General features: G+C 35.1%; 5 protein-coding genes across 10 annotated transcripts; 3 read left to right on the plus strand and 2 right to left on the minus strand.

Moving 5' to 3' along the window:
- Nucleotides 1–796: 796 nt before the first annotated feature.
- Nucleotides 797–1431, plus strand: LOC118349012 (probable E3 ubiquitin-protein ligase ATL45). Its single transcript, XM_035692074.1, has one exon. The coding sequence runs from the start codon at nt 894–896 to the stop codon at nt 1386–1388; it is 495 nt and encodes a 164-aa protein (XP_035547967.1). The 5' UTR covers nt 797–893; the 3' UTR covers nt 1389–1431.
- Nucleotides 1432–5663: 4232 nt separating this feature from the next.
- LOC109020298 (RING-H2 finger protein ATL3-like) lies at nt 5664–7419 on the plus strand. The gene has a single exon (XM_019002731.2). The coding sequence runs from the start codon at nt 6188–6190 to the stop codon at nt 7097–7099; it is 912 nt and encodes a 303-aa protein (XP_018858276.1). The 5' UTR covers nt 5664–6187; the 3' UTR covers nt 7100–7419.
- Nucleotides 7420–12140: 4721 nt separating this feature from the next.
- On the minus strand, nt 12141–13676 carry LOC109013061. 3 transcript variants are annotated; one of them, XM_018995001.2, is made up of 3 exons: nt 13583–13676; nt 12842–12931; nt 12141–12628 (listed from the first exon to the last, which is right to left on the minus strand). In XM_018995001.2, exons 2-3 carry the CDS (start codon nt 12926–12928, stop codon nt 12215–12217), a joined length of 501 nt encoding a protein of 166 aa, XP_018850546.2. In that variant the 5' UTR covers nt 12929–12931; nt 13583–13676; the 3' UTR covers nt 12141–12214. The 3 variants fall into 3 exon arrangements, with proteins under 3 accessions (XP_018850546.2, XP_035547968.1, XP_018850545.2); XM_035692075.1 differs by lacking the exon at nt 13583–13676 and adding an exon at nt 13029–13220 and having other exon boundaries at nt 12842–12954; XM_018995000.2 differs by lacking the exon at nt 13583–13676 and adding an exon at nt 13029–13214.
- A 1135-nt stretch (nt 13677–14811) lies between these two features.
- Nucleotides 14812–22087, minus strand: LOC109020299 (ubiquitin-conjugating enzyme E2 34-like). Of its 3 annotated transcripts, XM_035692076.1 has the most exons (12): nt 21939–22087; nt 21759–21817; nt 19071–19200; nt 18627–18681; nt 17834–17872; nt 17643–17706; nt 17454–17515; nt 17325–17364; nt 17086–17113; nt 16274–16365; nt 15591–15825; nt 14812–15213 (listed from the first exon to the last, which is right to left on the minus strand). In XM_035692076.1, exons 3-12 carry the CDS (start codon nt 19125–19127, stop codon nt 15136–15138), a joined length of 750 nt encoding a protein of 249 aa, XP_035547969.1. In that variant the 5' UTR covers nt 19128–19200; nt 21759–21817; nt 21939–22087; the 3' UTR covers nt 14812–15135. The 3 variants fall into 3 exon arrangements, with proteins under 3 accessions (XP_035547969.1, XP_035547970.1, XP_035547972.1); XM_035692077.1 differs by having other exon boundaries at nt 21759–22087; XM_035692079.1 differs by lacking the exon at nt 14812–15213 and having other exon boundaries at nt 15346–15825; nt 21939–22008.
- Nucleotides 22088–22920: 833 nt separating this feature from the next.
- On the plus strand, nt 22921–23739 carry LOC109013067. Of its 2 annotated transcripts, none has more exons than XR_001999542.2 (2): nt 22921–23395; nt 23466–23739. XR_001999542.2 is itself a non-coding variant. In XM_018995011.2 (2 exons), exons 1-2 carry the CDS (start codon nt 23141–23143, stop codon nt 23488–23490), a joined length of 261 nt encoding a protein of 86 aa, XP_018850556.1. In that variant the 5' UTR covers nt 23129–23140; the 3' UTR covers nt 23491–23739. The 2 variants fall into 2 exon arrangements, 1 of the variants encoding a protein (XP_018850556.1); XM_018995011.2 differs by having other exon boundaries at nt 23129–23376.
- Nucleotides 23740–26128: the final 2389 nt, after the last annotated feature.

Here is a 26128-nt window from a genome sequence, read left to right on the forward strand (position 1 = left end):
ACCGTTTAAACTATATGGCATACGCAAGGTTTTAACTTTTAAGGACATGTTAAATCGACATTATTATACACACAGGTTTTGATTAGGCTAAGGTTTTAGCTATTTGATTCAATTATTTGCCGTACACACAGGTTTTGATTAGGCTAAGCTCGTTTGTTTTCAGAGATGAAATGAGATGAGATGAGTTGAGATTAAAGTTAAAAAGTTGAATAAAATATTGTTAGAATATATTTTTTAATATTATTGTTGTTTTGGGATTTGAAAAAGTTGAATTGTTTATTTTATTTTGTGTGGGGATTTGAGAAAGTTGTAATGATGAGGTGAGATGAGATGAGATGTTTTTGGAAAACAAACAAGGCCTAAGGTTTTAGCTATTTGATTCAATTCTTTGCCGTGTTGATCAGATGTTGAGTTTGTCTAGTTTGTTTTCATAATTATTATCATCTCATTTTATTTAATCATTATAATTTTTTTAAATTTTTATATAAAATAAAATAAATAATTTAATTTTTTTAAATTTTAAAATAAAAATAATATTAAAAAAATATATTATAATAATATTTTATTCAACTTTTATATGAGTTCATCTTATCTCATCTATAGAAACAAAAGATTCCTTTGTCTCATCTATGTACACATGCCGTGCGGGGTTCAGCCTTGTTTGGCTAATTTGCATGTAGAACATTTATTGTTTATTGCGCGTGTTGCATTTTTTTTATATCCCATGAGGTTAGAGCGAGCCTGGAGACTTTGTCGCAGTCAACTTGAATATTTCTGAATTGATATACAGGAAGAGAGAGAATTAAGTAAGAATAGAGCAATTCCCAACTTCCTCGAAAAAACATACCCCGAGGAAGGGTTCTTTGATAAATAGGTTCGAGTGAATCAGCTGCATGCAGCAGGCTGTATTTGACGGCAAGATGCTTAAAACTATGCTTTTCTTCACGATCACATCTCTTGTATACTCTATTCATGCATACGCCAAATATTGGTTCTGGAAATTGTTTGCTGCAAAGGATGACGTTGGTGATGATCAAGAACATGGTGATCATGATGATGAACGCGACCACCTCGACGCTGACTGTGCAGTGTGTCTAAGCGAGATTTTCCGCCATGAAAAGTTCAGGGTGCTTCCCGCATGCAAGCATGGTTTCCATGTCCAATGCATCGATGCCTGGTTGAAGTATCATCCCACGTGCCCTCTCTGTAGGAAAATCATCACCCCTCTTCCAACAAAACTACAACGGCGCCATGATGACGATGATCATCATCATTGCTTTCCTTCTTTCTTGCTGATTTTGCTGTGTCAGAGTCTTCGTAGGTGGATAGAAAATCCTTTCCCCGCGGAGCTCATATTCACTATCTGCGATTATCTTTTTGAATTTTGATGCATGTATATTGTTGCCTAGTTAATTCATTCATTATTATTTCATCATCTCTTAATTTGTGGCTCCATTTTAAGTTTCGAGCAGTGCTACATCCACCGAGGATGTAGCACGAGTCGGTCCCGACAAAGAACAAATTTATTTTATTTATTTTTTATATTCTTAAATATTTAAAAAATTATAATATTATTAAAAAATACTTTCTTAATCACAAAATAAAAAAATAAAATAAAAAATTCTTTTGCATCGGGACAAATCCTCGGGACACTTTATCATTCAGATCCTCGTACACGCAGCTGAGGAAGAAAAAAAGTTTCACACACATTTTCACATGACATACCTTAACTGCAGTCGGCCCAGTCGACAGCATTAGGCCCAACTTTCGTCAGCCCAATCAGAACTTCAGATAAAAAAAAAAAAAAATGGGTACCTGTATTAGGAGCAGAGCAATTTTATCACATGAATAAAACTATTTTGCCTTCCCGTTTTGACTCCTCTATTTGACCCCTGGTCAAAATTTTTTTTTACTTAATAATTAAGAAAATAATTTTAAATGTATTGATATATTTTTTCATTTTTTAAAAATATTAAAATGTATTAAAAAAAAAAAGAAAAAAACCACTGAGCGATAAGAGTAGCCCCACTCTTATCGTATTATAAAAATTAACCATTCAGAAAAACAAGAGAAATGTTATTATGCGATTTTAGTTGTACTGCTAACTTTGTTTAATGATTCAAAAAAAAAAAAACTTTGTTTTAATGATGTGACATCATGGTGTATTGCTACGTAATTTACTAAAAATATTAAAAATATTAATTTAAAAGAGAGAATTTAAAATTTTAAAATTTTTCTTTTATTTTTGGATGTCATTTTATATTTTTTAATAAATCGCATGTCACTAATAGTTGGGATGGATTTAGAGAGAGATGTAATGATTTTAGATAAAAGATAAAAATTAAAAAAATATTATTAAAATATTACTTTTTAATATTATTATTATTTTTAAATTTAAAAATATTGAATTGAGATTTAAAAAAGTTGAATTATTTATTATATTTTATGTAAAAATTTAAAAAAATTATAATAATAATATGAGATGAAACAAAATATTTTCTAAATTTAAATCAATCAAAATGAACCATATAACCGAAACGACGTCCCAGCAATTCTCAAAAAACAATAGTCGAAAGAGAAAAAAGAGATCGGAGGTGTTTGTGAGTTACTTTCTCCTTTCTTTAGGGTACTTTCTCAAAAGCTGAAAAAAGGAAGAAAGAAAAAGTAATGGCTGTGCCACCAGTGGTCCAGTACGTACACGTTTGTGTCTAATGCTTTTCAGCACTAACTGACATCAATGGCCATCATGTCTTGAAAATAAAATCATTCCCAATTAATCATTGTGTCTTTGTTTACATTCCCTTCTTTTACGGTACGTTTGGAAATTAAATTAAATTAATTTTAATTTATTATTATAATTTTTTTTAATTTTAATATAAAATATAATAAATAATTTAATTTTTTTAAATTTTAAAATAATAATATTTTAAGAATATTTTATCATTTTAAATCGATTGAATTCAACTTTTAAACGTAACTTTAATCTAAATTGTGACAAAAAATGAGAAGTCAAAGAAATTGAGGGTAAGGCTGGGTTTGTTCGGAGCATTACGCGACCATTAGTACCTATCACGGAACAAAGTTACAAAACATCAAAAACCCTCAAAATCAATGTATTTTGTTTCTTTTCTAATTTACAAAGTTGTCGTGACAAATGCAACTACTAATGTAATAATATGTTTCATATTCTTGAAGAGTGCCCCCTAAACACAATTATATCCGATACTACATTAAAATAAGTTGCTTTCTTCCTTCTTTATTTTTTTTTCTTAAGAGTATAAAGATGAACTGCATGACCGATTTACGTACTGAGTTTAGACTTTAAGGCCCTGTTTGTATTGAGAATCGATTTCAACTCATCTCATCTCATCATTATAATTTTTTTAAATTATTACATAAAATATAATAAATCATTTAATTTTTTCAAATCTCAAAATAATAATAATATTAAAAAATAATATTTTATTAATATTTAATTCATTTCATCTCAACTCTTAATTCAAACGGACTAATTCAATTATTTCAATTTGTACAAAAAAAACCCTTATCAGCATTCTCATTTTCAAATAAATAATTAATAAATCCGAAAAGAGATTGAAAAAGAGGGATCAGGATCTCTATATAAAGTTTGGAACAACATAGTCCAATTGATTAAAGACCGTACAAATCAATCTCTCTCTATTAGCATCTAAACTAAAGTATATTTTCAAAATTTGGAAGGAGCGGAATTTTTGTCCTTTTATATGATCAGCATCAAGAGCGAGTGGCAATTAGAGAGCAACAGGATGAGGAATCAGTTTTTCTTTATTTTTCTTTTTTGAAAAAAAGGGTTAATTATCTCGAGATTTGTGATAAGATAAATTAATGGCATGAACATAAGCATGTGAAAATGCAGAAGCTGACCCCACTCTACTGACTTTCTTATTAACCTAATTATCTTGAAATTATTCAAGCTTACCCCATACATGTATGATACAGCACTGGCTTTTTCATATTCTTTAGTTAAAAGGTGGGGGAAGAACACAGTACGTACTTTGTGCTTGCCATCCAGCTTCATGCATGGTATCTTGCTCATCTCTTTTATATGTTGCATATCTTCTTCTTCTTCTTTGCACAAAACCAGACAGCATTGGACTTCCACCAATGTATAGAGTCCTGAGTTTCTTCAACCAATGTTTGACTTGGATGCATTGTGCCTTTGTGACTGAAATATGCTGTTCATAGGTAAGTTAAATTGATATTGGGTTCGATAGTGCGAAAGTTCATGACCCACTTACCACATTAACGATAAGTTTTTTGGATTTAGAAGTCATTGACCAGATCACTTGAAAGTCAGATTAATCAAGCCTCTCTTGTAAATAAAACAAGTTTTACGTTAATAATAATAAAAAGTTAGATTAAGTATGTTCCATTCAATACGATTAGGATACAAAGGTTGACTTGATAATATTTTTTTCAAGTGGTTTGTCATGTATTGAGTCATGAGTTTCAATCAGCTTGAGTATGAATTCATCTTAGATTATTAGTATTGGTCTCTTAAAGATTCATTAAGTTTCTTAACATAACTAGCTAGGGTCTAATTTATAACTCAAACCTGACTTGAGGGGTTGCATGCGACTTTCCACAAGTTGAACGTCCCATGTCCGATTTGCAAATATGGTAATTATTATGATACACCCAAGTAGGGAAGCCATCGCTAATTTTCTCATTTTTACGTAAAATGAGAAAATTATTTTACGTAACATAAAAGTTCTTTAAAATATTGGAAAAGAAGTTCTTTAAAGTTATTGTTTGAATCCAATGGGAGAGATAGATAAGTAAAATGAGCCCTTGGTATTTATTAAAATTTAGGCTCTGATGGGATACATAAACACTTTCAATCCATTTTATATTATCTTATCGTTATAATTTTTTTAAATTCTCATACAAAATATAATAAATAATTTATTTTTTTCAAATTTTAAAATAATAATAATATTAAAAAATAATATTCTAATAATATTTTATTCAATTTATCTAAAACTATTTTATCTCATTATCCAAACGAGCTCTTAATACTGCAAAGAAATATATATATATATAGACAACAATAAATACTATAGTGCTATTTCAAGTTTATATCTCTCTTTCATTTTAAGTCATTAAATTCAATAATAAAAAAGAGTAATGCTACATATAACAGTGGAGTATGCAAGCGCCGTGCAGTCGTTTTGAAAAATAATAGAATTTATTATTAAAAAATTAATTTATTTTCATGTAGATTTTATATTTATTCACTTTTTTTAAAATGACTGCACGACGCTTGTACACTCACGATTGTAAGTATTATTTTTCATTTATTATAGAGTTTGTCGTAAGTAATCTCATACGCTATTAGATATATTTTTAATAGTAATTATTTAAGTAATTGATATATGAAATTACTTAAATGTACCGTATCAACGAGAGTCAACATACTTGCGGAATGTTAAAAAAAAGAATAGCATTGCTCAAATATTAATAGATTATACAAAAGAGAATCGGGTAATTTTTTCAAATGATAAGATTTCAAAATCCAGCAAAAATGGGTAAGTTTATGAATAAAATAGACTGACTAGAGAGGGTGGGAAAAAGAATACAATTGGTTGGTGTATATAGTTTAGTAATGGGTCATAACAACAGTCAAGAGAGAAAGCACCGAGAAGACACGCAACTGGGCGAGGAAAGGTACCTTCTTCTTCTGCTGCTGCTGTCACGTTTCACAGCCGTAGTGTGCTTTTCCTTCTTCCTCAGCTTCCTACTTCTCCAATCCTTCAAAAAAGTCAAGTCCTTGTTTGAGTCCCAAGTGGAGGCTTCTTCCTTTCCTTTCGTTTTTACTTCTTTGAAAACTCTCACGTCTTTGCCTACCACGGTCCACATTCCACAAACCCAAAGAACAAGTCTAACTTTCTCTCCCTCTTTCCTTCTCCCACTTCTCTTTGTACTCCTAGAATCTATATAAACCTCACTAATTCGCCACCCACAAGCCCTGACCAGTTTTTAGCACGGCATTTGACAATTCTAAGGGAAATCCCATTTGGGTTCTGGTACATTTTTTGAGTTGCAGACTTTTGGGAATCTGAATCTTTATAATAATTTTCAAGTGGACCCTTGGCCAATACATTCATCGGGGGTGGAAAAGAGAAGGAAGGAACTTTGATAGGCAAGCATGGGGGATTCATCTACATTGGACGACTCACCGGTCGTGGAACTGACCGGTAAAATAATGGTGGTAGCCATCATAGTGCTCTTCGTTGTTGTGGTGTTTGTCCTTTTTCTCCACCTCTACGCCAAATGGTTCTGGTGGCGCATTGAAGGATCCAACCCTTCTGCTTCTCGTCGCAGCCGCAGACGCCGCTTCGTCTTCGCCCCCGGCCAGGACCCGGCGATCGCCGCCACCCTGAGAAGAGGGCTCGACCCCTTAGTCCTCCGCTCACTCCCCGTAGTGACATTCGATCCAAATGATTTCAAAGATGGGTTGGAATGCGCGGTTTGCCTCTCTGAGCTAGTACCAGGAGAGAAGGCTAGGCTGCTCCCCAAATGCAATCATGGGTTCCATGTTGATTGCATTGACATGTGGTTCCAGTCCCACTCCACCTGCCCGCTTTGCCGAGACCCAGTTGCTCCTGAAAGCTCCGAGGCCAGCAACAATCATAGTGTCGAGGTACAAGAGGATATCGAGTCCTCAGGAGATGATTCAGTCGCTGGGTATTCTGTTGAATCTCCAAATTTCCCCACAAACGTGCTGTTTTGGGGAAACCAGGCTCGGGTAAGTTCTAGGGGCGCTTGTTTGGAAGAAGGTCCTTCTTCTCAAGTCCCTCCTTGTCCATCGCCTTCTTCGTCATCAGCAGTTAATAGCAGGCCATCGGACGGAATGTTGGTGATTGACATACCAAGGCCGATGACTGAGAATTTGTCATCCTTATCCCCTTCGGCAAGCAGGTTTGCCGAGGAGGAATCGAAGTCGCCACTGCCTGCGAGACTGCGGTCATTGAAGAGGCTTTTGAGCAGGGATAGAAGGGCAAGTCCTTGTAGTCCCGGTTCTGTTGATGTTGAGCAAGCAGGGAGAGCACAGACTTAGAAGCAAGTCCTTGGTAATTAGATTGAACATATTTGCTAGTACGAATTCAGTTCAGGATTATTTGAAGAAATGTTTCTGGCGATGAGAAATTATTATTTGGAAGGTCTTGATGACGTCCGGTTCTACCATCCTAGAAAAATTGGTCCTTTTGGGGAAGAAGAAACTCCCCATGTTATTTTACTCAATGTTCTTTTATTCTTGATCTCGACATAGATAATTAAGAGCTCGAGGTGGGAGATCTCAACGATCTGAATCTCTTGTTACAGAGGAAGTTTGTATATTGTATGAAAGTAAAATTGAATTACCGTGTTAAAGATGCATTCCTGTGTTCTTCTCGATTAATTGCATCATCACCCCCTTCTCCAATTCTTTGCTCATGCGAATTTGAAAGGTTTTGGGGTGAAGAGCGGAAAAAAAGGTAGTATTTATATGACAAATTACTGATATATTAGGGCAGGTTTGGTAACTAAAACAAAACACAAAATTTTCATCTCATCTCATCATTACACCTTTTTCAAATCCCCATATAAAATATAATAAACAATTTAACTTTTTTAAATCTCAATTCAACTTTTTCAAATTCCAATACAATAATAATATTAAAACATAATATTTTAAATACTAAAACAAAATATAAAATTCGCATCTCACCCCCCAAACCTACCCTTAGTCAACCAGATAATTGGACACAGTTCATACTCTATTTCAGTTGGTTCGAAAGGTTGTACCTTAAACCAGCTTGAATGCAAATGGTTGATGGTTTAGAGGTGATAATGGGGCCTGTTCTTGGGATGCGGTTGTCACAATGCTACTGTTGCCTTTGTTTGTTCATGACCTGCCTTCTCTTTTAGCTGTTCTCCCTATGTTTACATCCCGTTTAGACAGTGAGATTGGATAAAATGAGTTAAGATAATTTATAAATAGTAGTAAAATTATTGAGATAGTTTATAAATAGTAGTGAGATTATTGAGTTAATATGAGATAATTGTTTAAAAATTTTGTGCCTTAGATTATAATTGATATGAGATGGTTTTAATTTTTTAGAAATGAGATATATGTGGGTCTCACAAATTATTGCATACTATTTGTAAAGATTTTGTTTTATTTATAAATATATTTATAAATAAGTAATAATAATTTATAAATTACCTACCCAATTTTTATTTTTTATAATATATTTCATAATAATATTATAAGATGACAATATTTTTATAAAATCAAATTATTTTGTAAAATATCAAATAAAAATATTTTTTATTTAAAATTATTTTGATATTTATAAAGTATTTTTTATAAAAATATTGCGCATAAAATCATTTTCCATTTTCAAGTAATGATCATTTTGCCCAATTTTAAACTTACTTTATGCAAACACCGAATGCCATTGATGATTGAAAATTACTCATATTTGTTTTGGCAAAATTCCATACTATAATGTTCTCAACAACTCCGTATAGAGAAAAGAAAATGTTTATGCATGGTAGACATCTATTTTATAGTCTGTCTCATATAAAATCACTTTATTTTATAATTTTATTATTATAAAAATTATGTATGGACCAATTATTTATTGAAATAAATTTACTTATAGACCTTGTAAAATTAACGATGCTAATTTGTAAAGAAATGCGCTATAAACTTCCCTGTGTATGTAAACAAGTAATCTATCTCGACAACCACACTAAAATAAAATTGTTAGTGTGATATATCATCAAAATTAGATGAGAAATATTACATAAATTTCAATAAATTTGAAATGTACTTGCGAAATGGTAATAAGTTTGAATAATCAAACTACACCCTTACAATCACAATATTTATTATATACATGTCATCATGAGCAATTTACCATTCAATGACTACCCCTGTCTGCCCACATAGAAATGTCAATGTCATCCCTAATTGCAGCCATAGTTCGGACTGATTCCACGATCATGTCAGGGTGACATGCTGAAGATGCGGCGTCACCAACCACACGACCACTTGGACTGAGCTGCACGGTTCTCCAATGCTTGAACAAGAAGTCGTTCGGCGTCATCATTCTAATAAAATTGTGTAATGTACAGCATGTGGTGATCAGGAGCCCTTGCCTCCCAACTGAATACGCAGACATCAGTCTTAAAATCTTCCTTTCATTTGCTTTTCTAATGTTTCATTTGTAAAACACTAGTGTGAATGTCCAAGTGTTGTTGTAATGCTAGCGTGCAAGTATCCTAGTGCGTTGTCCTTTCAAGAGCAACTTGACCAAATAAAGTATGTTGCGCATGTGATTGTGATCTTAGGCGTGTGACCTTGAGTAGTTTTGTGTGTGTTTGCTACCATTGTTGCAAAGTCCTTAAGGAATTTTCTTTTCTTTTTTTCTGTTTTGTTTTTGCATGTGTGAATCAACTTGATATCCAAAATAAATTTAGTAAATTTGCCTAGAAATGAGATATGAAGTGTATAAGATAGCCAAAATTTCATCGTAAATTATGTATTACAACAGAATTACAAGAAAATGGGTATCTTCACTGGAAGTGCAGATAGAGATGAATAAGTTTGTTTGATATAAAGTAGTTATTTGCATGACAACCAGTAAACCATGGCTTCCAGTATTGAGAGCAGTGGTTTAACATAAGGTTATGGGACCCATTAAAAAATCGAAGAAAGGTCCGCCAATACCATCAAAAGCTCAAACACCAAAATAAAAGTAAAACTACAAACATAGCCATATACCACCCAATATCCCAAATTACACAACGAAAAAATGATAAATGAAAATCTGCAACACGTGCAAAGAAAAACGTAAAACCAGCCATGAAAGGCACACACCCAAAAGGCACTTGCTGTAATAATTATCATTTTGATACAAGATAAGCTTCAGTAAATAACAAACGTGTACCCAATATTAACAAAACAGAAAACGCACACAAAGTCCACTTCAACAAAATTACGTGAATATCATTGAACGATGTTGAACAACAAGACCATTGCGCCTTTATTTTTTGGACTTTTAGAGACGGATGCAAGTGCAAACCCATTTTAGACGGATGCAACAACATTAAATAATTACAAACGAAAGATTCTAATGTTTTAATTCTTCCTTTCATTTGATTTTCTGGTCTCAATAAGCCATTCTGTTGTGGCATCTTTCTGTTGCTTATTTATATTGATTCCCTTATATCTACAAAACTTCTGTATGTCAATATTGACATAGATCTCTATTACTGCGTCTATAGACACTACTTACTCAGATTTATATTGATTCCCTTACATACAGTCTGCTTCCATACACACTCTATTACACTCAACTGAATACACACTGCTTTGAAGATTCTGACGGTGTAAGAGACATTTTTACAAATACTAAGTCTTCATTAAACACTAGGAACGTCCCTTTCTACAAACACCCAAGTGAAAAATTACCAATACCAAAGTGTTCAAAACAGAGTTTAAGATCTGCCTAATGTCCCTTTGCTATTTATTTTTAAAAAAAGATATGCCTCATGCTCAAGATTTGCCTTATTAACAGTATTATTCTAAGTTGAATTTTAAGGATTCCAACTTTGTAGAATTCTGCATTATAATTGTAACAAAAAATGGTAATCAAGCAGACAATACACAACATCCAGCACATACATTGGATGCCTAAACACTTAGACTTCCATAGGAAATAAAAGGCAAGCAAGCATGAATTCACAACATGGAACATCAAAGCATATCAACAAACAGGATCATCAAAACACAACATAGCAATGGAAATCGTAGGCTAATAAAATCAATACACAGCAGGCATAAAACATTCACACACTTGGAAGGAGAGCGTCCTTGGAGCCGTCGTGGTGATAGAATGAGATCGACGGAGTTTATACTTAGATCTAGGGATTGGGGTGCAGTGTTTGCAGGGAACTGGAGGGCTGGGTTTCATTGCTTCGGCATGGTCTATTTGTAATGGGAATTGGCTTATAAGGTGCCAAATTGTAATCTCGATTCACTTTAGGGCAAGGGGCAGAGGAATCTCTGGTAGGGGTCAGGCGACAGTGAGAGTACAGATCGAGCGGACGGCTGAGTTGAGAAGGGACTTACCATGCACCCGTGAGCAGAGCTGAGTTGTTTTGCAGGGTCCTCACTGGCTTCGCAGGAGCTGCGGCCTTCCCAACCACCATGATCAATGCTCTGTACGGCAGTCCTCAGAGCTGGAGGAAACGGAGTTGAAGGAGTCGTTTGACGGAGGAAATGGGGGCAACGCCGTTGCCGTTGGAGTTGAATGGAAAAATCTCTCTCGGGTTGGCCTTCGATGGACAGTGAGGCAGGCAGGGAAAAGAATCACAGAGAAAATTCTTCGCAGAGAGGAAATTCTTCATAGACGGAGATGATCTCGGGCGTCAAATACGAACGTTTTCTCCTTTTTGATGGAAGACTAGTGATAAGTAGAAAACACTTTCCAAAACACTTTTTACAACACATATTATAAAATAAAATTATTTTTATAAAATGATATTAATTTTGTAAGATATTTTATAAAAATATTTTTATTTTAAAATATTATTATATAAAATGTTATATAAAGTATCGTGTATTTATCATTTTTGATTTGAAACCCTCTCTTGAAACCTTGTTTGACCGTCTGGATAAGAGATGGTTTTTCCGTATGAGAAATAATAGAGGTCTCGTTGAGGTTATTGCTGGTAGATTTCGCTCTTAATTTTTTATTTATTATTTTTATTTAATGATTAAGATTATATTTTTTAATAATATTTTTATTTTTTTATTTTTTAAAAATATTTAAAAATATATATATGAATAAAAATAAAAAAAATCCTAAGACTAGCGGTGGCGGTGGCTGTAAAGCCATCCTTCTCCATATTGGGTGAGATCACCTCCGTATCCAAATGGGCCTTGGGCTATTTTTTTCGTGACAAATCCTTTCAAGAAAACGATCCTGCCATATCTGATATTTGGAAATTAAGAAATTAAATTTTCTTCTCAACAAAATGTTCGGAAAGTTTTTCCTGTCCTGAAACTTCCCACAGTTTTCTCAGCAGATCAAAGAACTCTTAAATGCGGAAAATGCAGATGCACCAGATTCAGATTTGACTCGAAAACTTGTTGTTGATGTTTGTTGGTGTCCATACACTAAGTTACGAGGTAAACAGGTCCATAGGTCTGAACGGCATGAGGTCTGTCAAGCTGGTCAAGACTCACATAAGGTATCCCATTCTCCACTCTCTTTGTGGGGTTGAAAAGACCGGTGAGAGGCCCAGATGTGGAACGCCGGTGCCACTGCCTGCCATCATTGGTCTTGCCACTGCCATGTATTGGACCAGAAACGAGACGCCGTTTTGTAACAGAAATGTAAGAACTACTTGTCGGTTCCACTTGAGGCCTGTCGCGCTTTCTGTCAGTCTTCCACCATGATAAAAGAGAATTTTTCCATGATTTCTTGCCCTGTTTCTCTTCGGGCAATCTTTTCTTTCCACTTTCTTCTGGATTGAATGGGGAGCGCTGGAAATCTACTCCTCCTGCGTGGCGTCTTGCTTCTTCCATGAACTAATCAAAGGCAAATCCAATGACAATAAACATGAAGAACGGTTTGAATAACTTCTAAGGAAATATAAATGATCAACAATTTAACAACGACAATCTCAGTTCTCTAGATCAGTCAACTGGTGTTAACATAACAAAGAGTGGGGGGAAAAAGAGAATATTTTTTTCTCCTACATTTGGAAATTAACAGGAGAAAAAGAAGTTAAAAGCCATCACCTGCGAGAAGTCCACATGGGGATCAAATCCATCGCCACTGTAAGCACTTGTTTCATATCTCGAATATGTTGGAGATTTCTTCATCATTGCCTGAAAGCAGCGTAACCAAAAAACTATAAAACAATGAAGCAAACTCAAAGAACAAGGCTTGAGAAGAATAAAAAGAAAAAGAAACATTCTGCATTACAGTTCAGGAGAGCTTGAGAAAAGAATCCTCCAAACTGTGAAAAATAATAGCTGGAAGCAGCAAGAAAAGGGTTCTGAAGTAAGATGGACGATCTTTCAAAATTTCCCAAGGGGAGGAAAGTACTAGGAAAGAGAGAGCTTAATGTGTAATAACCACTTCGATCGGACATATTTTACAACTGGTTTGAACTTGCAAGCATCAACAAAAGGCAAAAGCCAACGACCCTATTGATATCCTATCATGGCGTGAGTTAGAGAGATCATAGAAACTTGACTTTTGGAGGTGAAAATCTTTTACTCGCTTTTGCTTTAGGAAGAAATAACAGGCGGTGTGTTAAAAACTTGACATTGTAGCAATCTCTCCCCCAACAACATTTTCCAAATGTGACACTCAAAAAGAGCACAAATTTAGCAGCTAATTGCCTTTTATAATTGAGAGAGAGAGACACACACACACACACACCGCAGGAGCCAGGAAGGCAAAAGCTAAATGAACTAATGAGCACAAGCACGAGAACAAATTAACTGATGTTGGCAATCATATTTCATACTTACACGACCAAATAATCAATCGACCTCACAACACAGCAACCCCCTCTTTGGGTTAGCTTTGCCTATCCACTCCAATACAAAGAGTTGAGAAGATGCGGCCTCGAAGGGAGGCTTTAACCAGTCACTATAATCACAAAACAATTATATATATATATATATATGTATATATTTATGTCTGTTTTGGGGGGTGCTCTGAAAAAACACGGAGGGCTGAATTTGATGCTCTTTGTTTGCTTTTTTAAACAGATTAAAAAAACGAGTCTTATTATAAACAAAAAGGGAAATCAAAGGGAATAATTTATATATATATATATATATATATATTTTTATGGGACCTGTACTGCCTACTCGCTAGAAATGCGGCGCATGTTGCGGGGGCTCCGAGCATTTATTTTTTCGAAGTTAAAAGAGTTCGGGGGTGGGGGGGAATGCGATAACCTAACTGGGGCCACTGTATCCTTGGATTAATGCGTATTGTAAGGTGTATGTCCTGCTAATGTTTAAGATTCAAAAGAATAATCAAGCAAAAAAATAAAGATTCAAAAGAATAAATGCCAAACCCCCTTCTTAGGTCTTTACCCAATTTCAGAAACCAAGCCATTCCATTTAAGACTCGAAAGAAAATTCTATTTCCAGTTTAATGGCTTGTTTGAATAATTAGATAATATGAAATGAGATGAGATGATCTATAAATTATAATAAAATAATTTATGAATAATAGTTAAATAGTTTGAACTAAAGATGCTTTATGAGATTTTGAGACATAAGAGGGAAAATTGAATAAAAAATATTATAAAGTTAAAAATATTGTTAGAATATAATTTTTTTAATATAATTTTTATTTTAAAATTTGAAAAAATTGAATTGTTTTTATGTTATGTTTGAAAGTTTAGAACAATTGTAATAATTAGATAATGATTATATAAAAAAGTTGAATATTTAAAATTGAAAAATATTTGTGTTTGTGATTTTTAGATATTGAGATGAGATAAAAAAATCTTGCAATCCAAACAGAACCTAAGACTCACCAAAGTATGCGCTTGATATGAATTGAGAACAAGTTGCAGTCCTCCATGTGTGAATTAAGCCCCGGCTTGGATTAAAAATTCACATCAACTCATTTTATCTCATCATCATAATTTTTTTAAATTTTCACACAAAATATAATAAAAAATTCAATATTTTCAAATTTCAAAACAATAATAATACTCCCACCATGTGTGAGTCTATGATTTACTCGGAAGGAAACTATGATTATTGCCACACACCCAATTTCATGATTTCAGAGACACTGCAACGTGGTTACTAATTATAATGTTTTTGCAGACATTATTAATCAATTGAGTAAATCAAATCAAATTCTTGCTCCCGTTGCCTACGCACGCTCCAATCCACCCGACCGATTCAACATAGGGCATCCCAAGCCATTTTTATAGTCTTGGATACTTTCCAAACCAATTAGAACTTGGCTAATCAACTCATTCCTGGACCCTTTTTTGCCGCTGTTTACCCCACACTTAAGGCCTGAATTAGTATCCATCAAAACCAAAAACTTTTCAGCACAAAACACACTGGTTCACACCATGCTCCGGCAAAAACGCCATCTTCAGGCTGTCAAAAAACAGCATAGCAGTCTGCGTAAAGAATGATGAGAGAAGAAAAATAAGATGTAGCACGAAACTTGCTAGATTAAGTACCGTTTGAACACCAACTACTCTTACACAAAACTCAAGACTATGAATTAAGAAAGCGTGACAAACATGTAATGTTTGAACATCATCTCACAACCTGTCGACAGATAAACGAGAAAACATCAAGAAGGTGACCCAACTGAGCCTATCAACCGCTATACACTATTATGTGAGACACTTGACAAACTTCCCTTGACTTGCAAAAGCCTTTGTCACTTGACCCCTTAAATATTTCACTTGTCACACAAGATGTCAAAGTTGAAACTTATAAAAAAAAAAAAAAAAAGATGTCAAAGTTGAAGCAGAGGCAGTGCCATTACAACGCCAAAGATGGAAACTAGCAAGAACATCATCCAAGTTGGGAATGACTGCTTCCTGTTTATTCTCCTGTCCTTCAACGCATCTTCTCCCACAGAGTTAATAACTCGTTCCAACATGGGTGTGGAATTTTCTTGAGATGGATCTGGTGACACCTGCTCCGCACTAAGCTTCTCAGAAAGCTGCTGCTGGTTATACTTGTCCACGTACTCAGGAAACAATTTCCTAAATGTGGGGCTGTTAAGATGAGAAAGAGTTACGTTCAGATTGAAACAATCATCACAGAATCTAAAAAATGTTGATAAATTAAAGCTTCAAAGAATGTGGGCGGGGGGACAAAGCCAGCTTCCTTTCACCCCTTCTATTGCATAAATTCAGTCTTAGTTTTAAGCAAACAAATTTTGCAGTCCAAGCAAACTAATTTTAGCATAGATGATGGCTACAATTGATTGATATTCAGGGAGCTTTTTGGAAAGACATAAGGAGTGTATCTGGATTCTGGACATCTGGTCATGACCACTTACACTCGTACAAATGTAATTAATAGGCCATTCACCCATATATCATGGACTTCAATGCACAAAGGTAAATGCATAAAAATGGAGGTTAAAAAATGACTTTCAAGTGCTGATTAAAACAGTACAGAAAATGAAAAAATCCTTTGCAGGTGATGCAACATACTTACTTCTTACAATTAAAAACAAGGGAAGCCTTTGCTAGACGCTGCTTCTCAGCAACAGTAGTGTTCACACTACCAGTGGTAGGACTGTTGTCCATCTGCATGAGGGAAATGCATCCTCACATAAGCAAATTGTACGAAAGCAATGAGAAATTCAGACATTCTTCAAATATATGCCAATAGAATGGGCATAAAAGAAAATTCACAATTTCATACATCTAATTTTTAACACAACTCAACTCATCTAATAAGCCTTAATCGGGTTGGCCATATGCCACATCGGATTTTACAATTGAAAACAAAACAAAACAAACAAAATCAGAAGGGGCCCGCTATCTTTGTCAACAAAACGTAAAGGAGGAGAGCTTGTATCGTCAAAATTCTATCATAATATTCTACATCTGGTCCAGGTAATTAGAGATTTACCAAACGAAACAGAGACTCCAGATTAAAAATATAGGTAAGCTAACAAGAGGATGCGACTCTTTTAGCTACATATTTATAAGAGCAACGGTATATAATATAACAAATGGTAAAGTCCTTGGGAAAAAGGCCTTGGTTGGGGGTATGCTCCCCACAGGTCTAAGGCTCAAATCCCCTTGGGTGCAAACAATCTCTAGGGGCCATCGGACTGAGGGATTTTCCCCTTGAATTACCCGAGGTGCACTTGCGGAAAACTCCTTGTTAAGAGCCTGTGCACCCCCAGGATTAGTCGGGACATTGTTCTTAGACACCCGGTGCCAATTAAAAAATAGTAATATGACAAATGATATTCCAACCAAGCATACAGAAAGTACAATATGAAAGAGCTGACTAACCATGAATGAAAGAAGCCCTGTGAGTATGCTGCATTAGCAAGGAAGGAAAAAACATTAGTGAAAGACCAAATAAGAAATATAGTTAGAATCATTCCTCCCAACGATAACTAAGGAAGAAATAGAGTCTACCGCAAACATTCCTCCTAACAATAACTTGTAAACAAGAAATTATGGTATTATACAGTCATATATAAAACACATACACAAAAAGAGTACTTCGGAACTAGAATCTGTCCTACCTTGATACAGACCACATTGGATTCCAACTTTCAGGATGAACTGCAAAATAAAGAAGTCAAAGGAAAACATAAGATCGGGCAGCGAAGATAAGAAGTTATTTTCTTCAACTAGTACCGTCAAAAACTTACAATCGCTCATTGATAAGCATATTTTCTTTTGCGTCATGAAACGGCCATTAGGAGTGGTCATGCTACAAGGCAGAAAATCATCAATAAAAGTTAGAAGCAACAAAGATCAAAGCATTTAGGAAATTTGAATCCCGAAACTACAAGTACCATATTTCTTGAAAAAAGTATGGCACCCAAACAATAGATTACCTAATTCCTGGTGGCTTATAGGGATATTCCGATGGAAACTTGATCTTTCCGTAGTAATATCCACCTTATATAAGCAATAAAATTACATAAATGAGTCTTAGAATGCCAAAATCACATTGATCAGAACTACAAAGAGAGGAGAAAATATGAAGAGCATCCAAAATCGCACACCAACAACAAACTGAACAAACCTGCAAAAGGTGTTCCTTCACTTCCCTCCAGCACATAATCTGGAATATGATGGATGGAGGATAAAAACAAAGTTAAGAAATCTTGACTTTTTTTTTTTTATCAGTAAATAGGAATTTTATTAAAATTAGGTGAAGCCAAGTACACAGGACATATACAAGAAAAATCTTAACCAAAATGACAAAACATAAATAGGTTAGATAACAGAAAGACAAAGGCAAGATTGTGAGATGAGGAATGTCAGGTATAGTATGGCAACCTTTATTATTCACCACAAAGCAGGTATCATAATACATGCAATAACCAGAGGGAAATTGGAGTAACTAATCATAAAAAGGTGAACTGAGCAAGTTGTATGATATGTTAACAAATGACCCTTCATCTTCACATGAGATACATAGGTAAGAGACATTGGCCACAAATGAGTGCAATTGTTGACCATTCAAGTCCAGTTATTAAGCACCTTTATATATGTGGATAACTTCCATCTGAGGATGCTGAAATCATTTTAAAAACTTGAACAGGTACCACCATCCAACCGGGAAAAGAAGAATATTCTTTATAATAAGTATTGGCCACTACTATGGCAACTATATGAACAAACAATCTGATAGTTTATTCTTCTTTACCCACTATAACATTATTCAAAAGCCTCATAACATCTTATCTTGTACGCATAAAAAAAAAAAAAGAAGCGGCAGCAGAGTTCAATTATCAATTCAGAATATTTCCAATTTGTAACATCAAAGCTTGACAATATTCTGCAGAAAAATATAGTATTTAGAATAAACTTACGCCACTCAAGAATGTCATTTGGGGAAGGACGGGCGACAACATGGGAAACCGGTTCCTACAAGTTCATAGAAAATACAATCAGCACCACGCACGCCTTTTTTAAAGGGCGTATACCATCCAAGAAGATCCAGTTCAATATGGAATACAACAGGAATGAGACTTTCACTTCACAAATGGAAGGCCTGACACACGATCTTAATTTTTTTTTCTATTTTCAATATTCAATTATGAGTCCAAATAGGCTTTGAGGGTATGGCACCTACTCCATGGTGGAGACCAGGCCAAAAACATTTGGCATGGATGATTCAACTGTACTCCAGCTAAACTTACGCCGAAGAAGGCATATTAAATAGGACCAGAGTTTACTATATATATCTACATATTAAGGACCTGTGAAATTAAATTTAAATAAGAACTCTTAAGTGTAAAAAAAGGGAGCCATACTTTACAAAGTGCTCTATATTCCTTCTGGAGGCGCTTGATACATGACTTCTCTGCCATCTCACAACTAACAAAAATAATATATGAAGCCCGGCCAATCTTTTCTTCTAGTACAATCTTTACTGCTTGTAGCCTGATAAACATAAAAGAAGGAGACGGCTATTAGGTATAAAAAAAATCCAAAATACCTTTATACTAGAAACCTTAAAAGGAAAACATATCTACTAAAGAAAAAGAGCAAATTCTAACTTGATGAGAAAAAAAAATGCAATCCATAATTTATGGAACAGTAAAGTGAAATTATATAGAACCTGAAGAGAATTTTTTTCTTTTTCCTTTTTAAAAAATTCTAACCTGATGCAAATTTAGGAAAGCTTGTTCGTAGATCTGACATTGATGCATATATCTTTTTTTCTTTGATATATTATTAATGAAAAAGCGAGAGGGTTCTATCCAAGTACACAAAGAATATACAAAAGAGGAACCTAAACAAATTTCCATCATGGATATTAGAAGCGTACATCAACCATAGATGAAACATGATATGCTTTTCATGCAAAAATAATGTCCATCATCATGCACATTGGTAGTTCTGGCAGGGCATAAAAGCTAATGAAGATTTGTCCTCTATATATAAACAATCCTTTTCCACTTCCACTCAGTTTGCATAATATGATGCAATCCCCAAAAGTGAAGCGTGGATAATTTAAAGATTAACAGTATGAATGAAAATTGTTGTAAATGCTTTACAAGTTTCTCAAATGAATGCATATCTGAACTATTTTCTAAAAATGATACTTCTTAGCGATAAATCTATATATCAATGAAATGACTCCAATCTTATGAACCTTACAAATAGTGAAAATTTTAACTTCATTTAACCCAGGTGGTAGCTCATCCACCACCATCACCACTCTCGACAAGGTTCTTTTAGAGTCCACTTCATTGAAGGGGTTTTGGCTATTTTCAAAAAGACGAGGATGAGAAACAAGCATCCTTTTTCTCAATTTAAATTTTGCATCCCTCCCTTTTTTTTTTTTTGATGAATAAGAAACTGTATTGAGATAACTAGCAAGGCAAAGCCAAGTGCACAAGAAGTATACAAAACTGAACCTAGTTACAAGTCAGGAACTAGAAAAAGCAACAAGGAAACCGCGGACACTAGTTCCATTAAACACAATAGCCAAAGCCCATTGAAATATGGTATTAAAGAAAAAACGTCTAAGTTCATCCACGGAGAGTTCCTTATCTTCAAAGCATCGACCATTCCTCTCATCCAAAATACACCAAACAACAGCAATTTGCAAATTACCCCTTAAACCTCTCCAACAAGCAAAAAGATCCACCATCCTCCTAGGCATCACCCAAGCCATTCCACTTCTATTAAACACTTCTTACCATAACACCTTAGTCACCTCACAATGTAATAATAAATGATCCATCGATTCACCAGCTTTCTTACATAAGGAGCACCAATCCAAAACAATTAATCCATGCTTCTTGAAATTGTCCAAAGTCAAAATCTTCCCTAAAGAAGCAGCCCAGCCAAAGAATGCCACCTTTGAAGGCACCTTACTCTTCCAGGCAAAGGAGTGTACCCTATTCAGCCTAGACAGCAACTTGTACAAAGAACAAACTAAAACCTTCTTATTACCAGTGTGCCTCCAGACCATCTTATCACTCGCATCCCGCCCAATTGTGTAGCATACAGTAAGCCAAACAATTCAGAAACAGCCTCTATTTTCCAGTCATTAACGGCTCCAGAAAATAGAACATTCCAATGGGACGAACCACTAGAAGAGTCCAAAATCTCAGCCACCAAAGCATCCAGATATTGAGAAATACAAAAGAGATCTGGAAAAACAGCACTAAGAACCCTACCACCACACCATGGATCATGCCGAAAACGAATTCTGGAACCATAACCAACCAAAAAAAAAACTGTTTTACAAAATCATCTCAACCACTCCTAATACACTCCATCCGATTCCCTCCAAATATATTCTATACCTCCTACCAAAAGGAGCTTTATGATGAGGAAGTTAATAGGTAATTTTTTTTTTTTAGATAAAGACAAGAAAGATATATTGTGGGGTAAGTAGCACTTGCCACACACTGGTTTTAAATTACTAGATCAAGCTCCCACATAAGAGCTCAAAATCTCCTTACTGGACGTTCTAAAAAAGCCAGCAAGACCATCACAGGACTTGGTGGCACGTATAATCCGGGCTGTGCAATAGTACAGAAATTATGCTTCGTCCATACTTCCAAGTCAACATTTTCAAGGTGGTAAATTCTAATGAAAACAACAGTATAGTTCTGTGCAGTTTTATTAAATAAATTGCATTAATTTTCTAGAAATTTGCTCGTATTCATTCCTTCAATCGTACTTTTCGATGCTTCCAAAATGAGGACTTGTAAGGGTCACAAAATAAATGCAAAAATCATTCATTTATCAATCTCAAAACTCAGACCCAGAAACAAAACTCTTTTGAGGACAGAATGATACAATCACAAAGAAATTCCTTCTTCAATTTCACGATATCTATTTCCACTGCTAATTCAAATCAAAGAGCCAAAATCCGGATCCAACAATAAAATCTCGGCAAATAAATTAACTGAATGAATAAATAAAGAAAAATATGCAAGTGAACCTCGAATCGAAAGATATGAAACGGAAAAGATTCTTACCTGAAAGAGATCGAGGTGGCCGGGACTTCAAATTAAGGGCTTTTTCGTTAGATTTATACCTGGTATTCAGAAATCGAGTAAATGAGGGGAAGGGGCGTTAAGATTGAGGAGGTCTGGGTTGAATTTAATGAATGCTTGAGATTTAAAATAAGGGTTTCCGATGTTTATACAGTTACCCACCAAAGCTGTGATCGGGGGGGGCTTCCAGGATATGGGGGCTTCGTTCAAAGCGGGATCAACTTTTCTAAAGACGTTCTTATCCCTCTCGTTTCCCTCTTACGTTGCTCGAGCAGTCGAGTGCCTTGTAAGGGAAGGCCACTTTTGTCCACATAACTTTGTTTACTTTCTGCCGACCTCTTTTTTCCCAGAGGAATTTATAGATAAATGAATCAATGACCAACCTTAGGCCTTGGGTTATTTTTTAAAATATAAAGTTTCTCATACATTTTTTAAAATTCAAGTTTCATTGTATCACTCTAAGAAAAATAACTTAAAATAAGTTTTACAGTTTTTTTTTTTTTAAATATATTGTATTTCTCTCATATTTTCAATGAGCTATACTACTTTTTCATGTCCCAATAAAAGCATGTTTCATAAACAATGACCAAATTTCATTGATCAAGAAAATAAAAGCAAATCAAGATTTTCTAAACTTCTTATCCAAATTTGAGGGTTTCAATCGAAATGCGTATTATTCTATAATAAGTCGGAACATAAACAGACACATAAATAATTTTGTAGAATTCAAATATCATGTGTATCTTTAAAACCCAAGTATCTTTAGTCGTAGGCATCCCTGAGCAATCGAATAGGATCCCAAGAGCCTCTTGTATACTTTTGAATATAGTGCCAACTTTGCTTGGTTTTTCACACAGCTTTACACTGTCATGTATTGCCACAAAGGAGCAACCATTAGGAACAGTTCCAAGTTCCAACTTTCACTTTCGGCAGCACCAATTTCTGTTAGTTCCCGGACAGGCAACAGCTGTTACCAACACCCCTTTTTTTTTTTTTTTTATCTCAGGGATCCAAAGATGTCTTCCTACCACTTGTTAATCAAATTATAATATTAACCCTTTCAGCTCCCCCAAAAAAGAACTTAGTATTAATATTTATATCACGTGCCTCATCACATGACCCCTCTGTAGATATGTATCAACTATTATTTCCACCAAATCTAGAGGTCAGAGTTGCAACATGTAGCAGTCAACATTGAGCACATGATCCCACTGACATCACTTCCCCTACTACTCAAGATATTACTGATATTTAAGTAAGGAAGTGAGCTATAAATCAAAGACTGCCATACCATCTTAATCACAGGTTTGAAAAAAGCCATCTTCAGTTCACTCCCATAGAAAACAAGCAAGACACCATAAACCATGAAGGCCTGGTCTAGAGCAATGGCTGCTCTCACTTTTGCACTTTCACTGCTATCCTTATTGTGGCCTGGTGGAGCTAAAGGAGACAACCGCCAGTTAACAAAAGGATCTTCCTTCTCGGGATCATCCTCTCAGGCTCTCAAAGATTTGCAAGGGGACAGGAAGAATCCTTATAAGCAGGTGGACTCATGCTTTCGAAAGATACCTCCATCAACTTCGAATCCCATACAGAACAAGTAATTCCTGCCACCAATGGTGAGATCTCAAGTCTTTCCACTGTCGGCCGCTTCACCATAACTTACTCAAATATATGTTCTTGTTCCAGGTCCAATCCTCCGTCTACCGGCTGAGAAAGTACAGAACAAGGATTAGTGGAATCTAGACAGAATCAAGTTTTATTTTTCTTTCATTCGCAATGTATTACTTTTCTAAGACTCCAAGAAAGGTTATAAGTTTTTGTTAGAGGTATAATGCATTCACAGTTGTTTTTGCCAACACGGGCTGTGGATTAATGTTCTCAACTGAGAATGTTCAGTATCTGGATGTGTGATTAGAATAACTCCTGTGTTTAACTTCGAGTTCAAAAGCAAATAGCTCAACGAAAGTATATTCAATTGAGAGTACAAGTACAACAACTAGAACTAAATGACCAATGTAATTTCCTCTCTTACTCAACTTTCTAATTCAGTTATCAGTCTATGCAGCTAATGTCAAACTCTACAACATCAAAAGCACAAAGTAAGCTCACCCACACTTACACGAAGGCTTCTGCCAGGCTATCCTTTCAGCATTTTTCTTCTCCACTTGAGTTACAGATTAGGCATCTCATGTCAAAATTTACAGTTCTGAAAACGGAAAGTAGATTATCCAAATCTTCATGCTTTCAATTTCTTTGTGGAATTATTCAACAGGGCATCCTTTCTTTCCAGTTTCTGACAGATTGATCTAGTTTTTTATTCGAGACTACATCATCCATCAGTTTATCCACTGCTACAGATGTACGGAGCCATCATGACTTGTTTTTCTTGTTTAACTTACTTTTCACCTTGGTGATACCATCATCCATGAGAGTTTTGCAAATTTCCCACCGCACTGATCAGGGTTTTTTGGCTTGCTCTTAAAGCCTTGCATGCCCAAAAATGGTACACCAGAAAGAAAGGAGATGGTCAATCTCTTTCCTCATTTCCTTCAAGTCTTTCATGCATGATGAATGTTTGGGGGAATCGGCAAGAAGACCCTCATTCATGGATGACTTGGCTTCACTGGAACCAAGCGTAATATAAAACTCAGTCAGATGCTTATTTTGGCCTCCACTGATCAGGTTGAGCAGCAAATCTACTGTAATAAGCCAAATGCATCAACACGAAAAGTAAAAAGAACAGAAAAAAACTCCCAAAACCAAATTTTAAGAATAGCAATGCTAGAATATCATATCAAAAGTAACAGATTGCCTATTTGAACTGAAGCAGATACTAGCACAAGCAATGCAATTCAACCATCATGTTCCCTACAATATATTGGTTTTTACAAGTATGTTTTCTATAATAATTCTTTGAAGACCAAAATAGCCATACCCATTTGGTTGTAATATTTTATCTTTACACATGGAAACATGTATCACCATGGTAAGAACGTATTCTGATTTTGCGACATAATAGACTGTTAAATCCTTGGGTTTTTTAACTAGAAAATGATTCCACATGTGTGTCACTACTGATGTTGAATATAAATTGGCCTATACAATGACTTTCTTTTTTTTTTTTGGATAAGTACCTCTACAATGATTGATACACAATGACATACAGAGGCCAATTTAGATAATAAAGCATGTAAGTTATTACTTTTCCCAAGCAATTCCATTGAATAATTGAACCTTAGCTTAAATAAGAACTTTGTAATAAAAATACAAGCTTCAAATACAGTTACAAGACATACTTCGTAACTAATCAGCGCCTTAATTTCCCAGAAGCATCTGACCTGAGAAAAGCTTCAATGACACGTGCTCCCTCCCCCCCTCTGCCTTTCACTGCTTCAAGCACAGGATCAGCTCCCATGGATGTGATTATCGTAATTAATAAGGCTGTATATGTTCCTGTGAAACAGAAAATGCATGATTGATGTTTCAAATATATCTAAAGTATCAATATATGGAACAGCTGATCATACTTCTCAGAAGACTATCTGTTCCTCACCAAAACAAACGTATGAAACAAGCTTAATGTGATAGTTTTCTTTAAGATTGTTCCAGGACCAGATATTACTGGTGTTGAGAACAAAGGGATCCAAGAAACCACGCATCAGTAGCTAAATTACATTCGGTCAAAGCATCAATATAAAAGAAAGAGTAAAAAAAACACGCGAAAAAAAATAAAAAAACACGTCGGTTGTACGTAGCATTTCTGAAAAAATTAACAACCCGAAGCCGCTGACTTTACAGTGTTATAATGATAACCCATTGACCCATACGCCAACGACACACAACAGCAATAAGATAAAAATAAGGAACTTGCTTGCTTAAGATAACACTATTTTTCCGTTTCGGCCTGCGCATTGGGGAAAAAAAAAAAGAAATATTATATATAGAAGCTACTGTTTATAGCAGCCAGTTTTGCACACATTATGTGTTAAAATCTACACCACACGTTTGTTAAATTTAAAATTAGAGATGGATAGGAGAGATGATGAGAGAGAGCGGAAACGAGAGAGAGAGCAGAGACGGGAGAGAGAGAGACGGGAGATGAGAGAAGCCGCTGCGTTTGAAGGAATAAAAAAAAAAAAAAAACAAGTGGATGAGAGGCATCCACGTAGTGTGTGCATTATGTGCACCACTACAGTGGATGCTCTCTAGCACTTCTAAAAAAAAACACGGCATTCAAGATGATAATGGGCCTGTTTCGGGTGGGCGTAACAAAAGACATTCTTCTTTGGGCCCAAAATTATAAATCCAAGGTTCTAGGGCTCGTGCGTGAAGAAAAGGGGAGTACTTTA

Source organism: Juglans regia, chromosome 7 (assembly GCF_001411555.2).
Source record: "Juglans regia cultivar Chandler chromosome 7, Walnut 2.0, whole genome shotgun sequence".
Taxonomy (NCBI): Eukaryota; Viridiplantae; Streptophyta; class Magnoliopsida; order Fagales; family Juglandaceae; genus Juglans; species Juglans regia.

Coding starts and splice junctions, on each gene's coding strand:
- LOC109013067 (XM_018995011.2), top strand. CDS start 23,141: ATGAAGGCCTGGTCTAGAGCAATGGCTGCTCTCACTTTTGCACTTTCA. Junction 23,377..23,465: donor TCGAATCCCATACAGAACAA/GTAATTCCTGCC, acceptor TTCTTGTTCCAG/GTCCAATCCTCCGTCTACCG.
- LOC118349012 (XM_035692074.1), top strand. CDS start 894: ATGCAGCAGGCTGTATTTGACGGCAAGATGCTTAAAACTATGCTTTTC.
- LOC109020298 (XM_019002731.2), top strand. CDS start 6,188: ATGGGGGATTCATCTACATTGGACGACTCACCGGTCGTGGAACTGACC.
- LOC109013061 (XM_035692075.1), bottom strand. CDS start 13,197: ATGTCCGATCGAAGTGGTTATTACACATTAAGCTCTCTCTTTCCTAGT. Junction 12,955..13,028: donor TTCTCAAGCTCTCCTGAACT/GTAATGCAGAAT, acceptor ATTGTTTTATAG/TTTTTTGGTTACGCTGCTTT. Junction 12,629..12,841: donor CCCATGTGGACTTCTCGCAG/GTGATGGCTTTT, acceptor GCCTTTGATTAG/TTCATGGAAGAAGCAAGACG.
- LOC109020299 (XM_035692076.1), bottom strand. CDS start 19,127: ATGGCAGAGAAGTCATGTATCAAGCGCCTCCAGAAGGAATATAGAGCA. Junction 17,516..17,642: donor TATAAGCCACCAGGAATTAG/GTAATCTATTGT, acceptor TCTGCCTTGTAG/CATGACCACTCCTAATGGCC. Junction 16,366..17,085: donor CAGGGCTTCTTTCATTCATG/GTTAGTCAGCTC, acceptor TCCCTCATGCAG/ATGGACAACAGTCCTACCAC.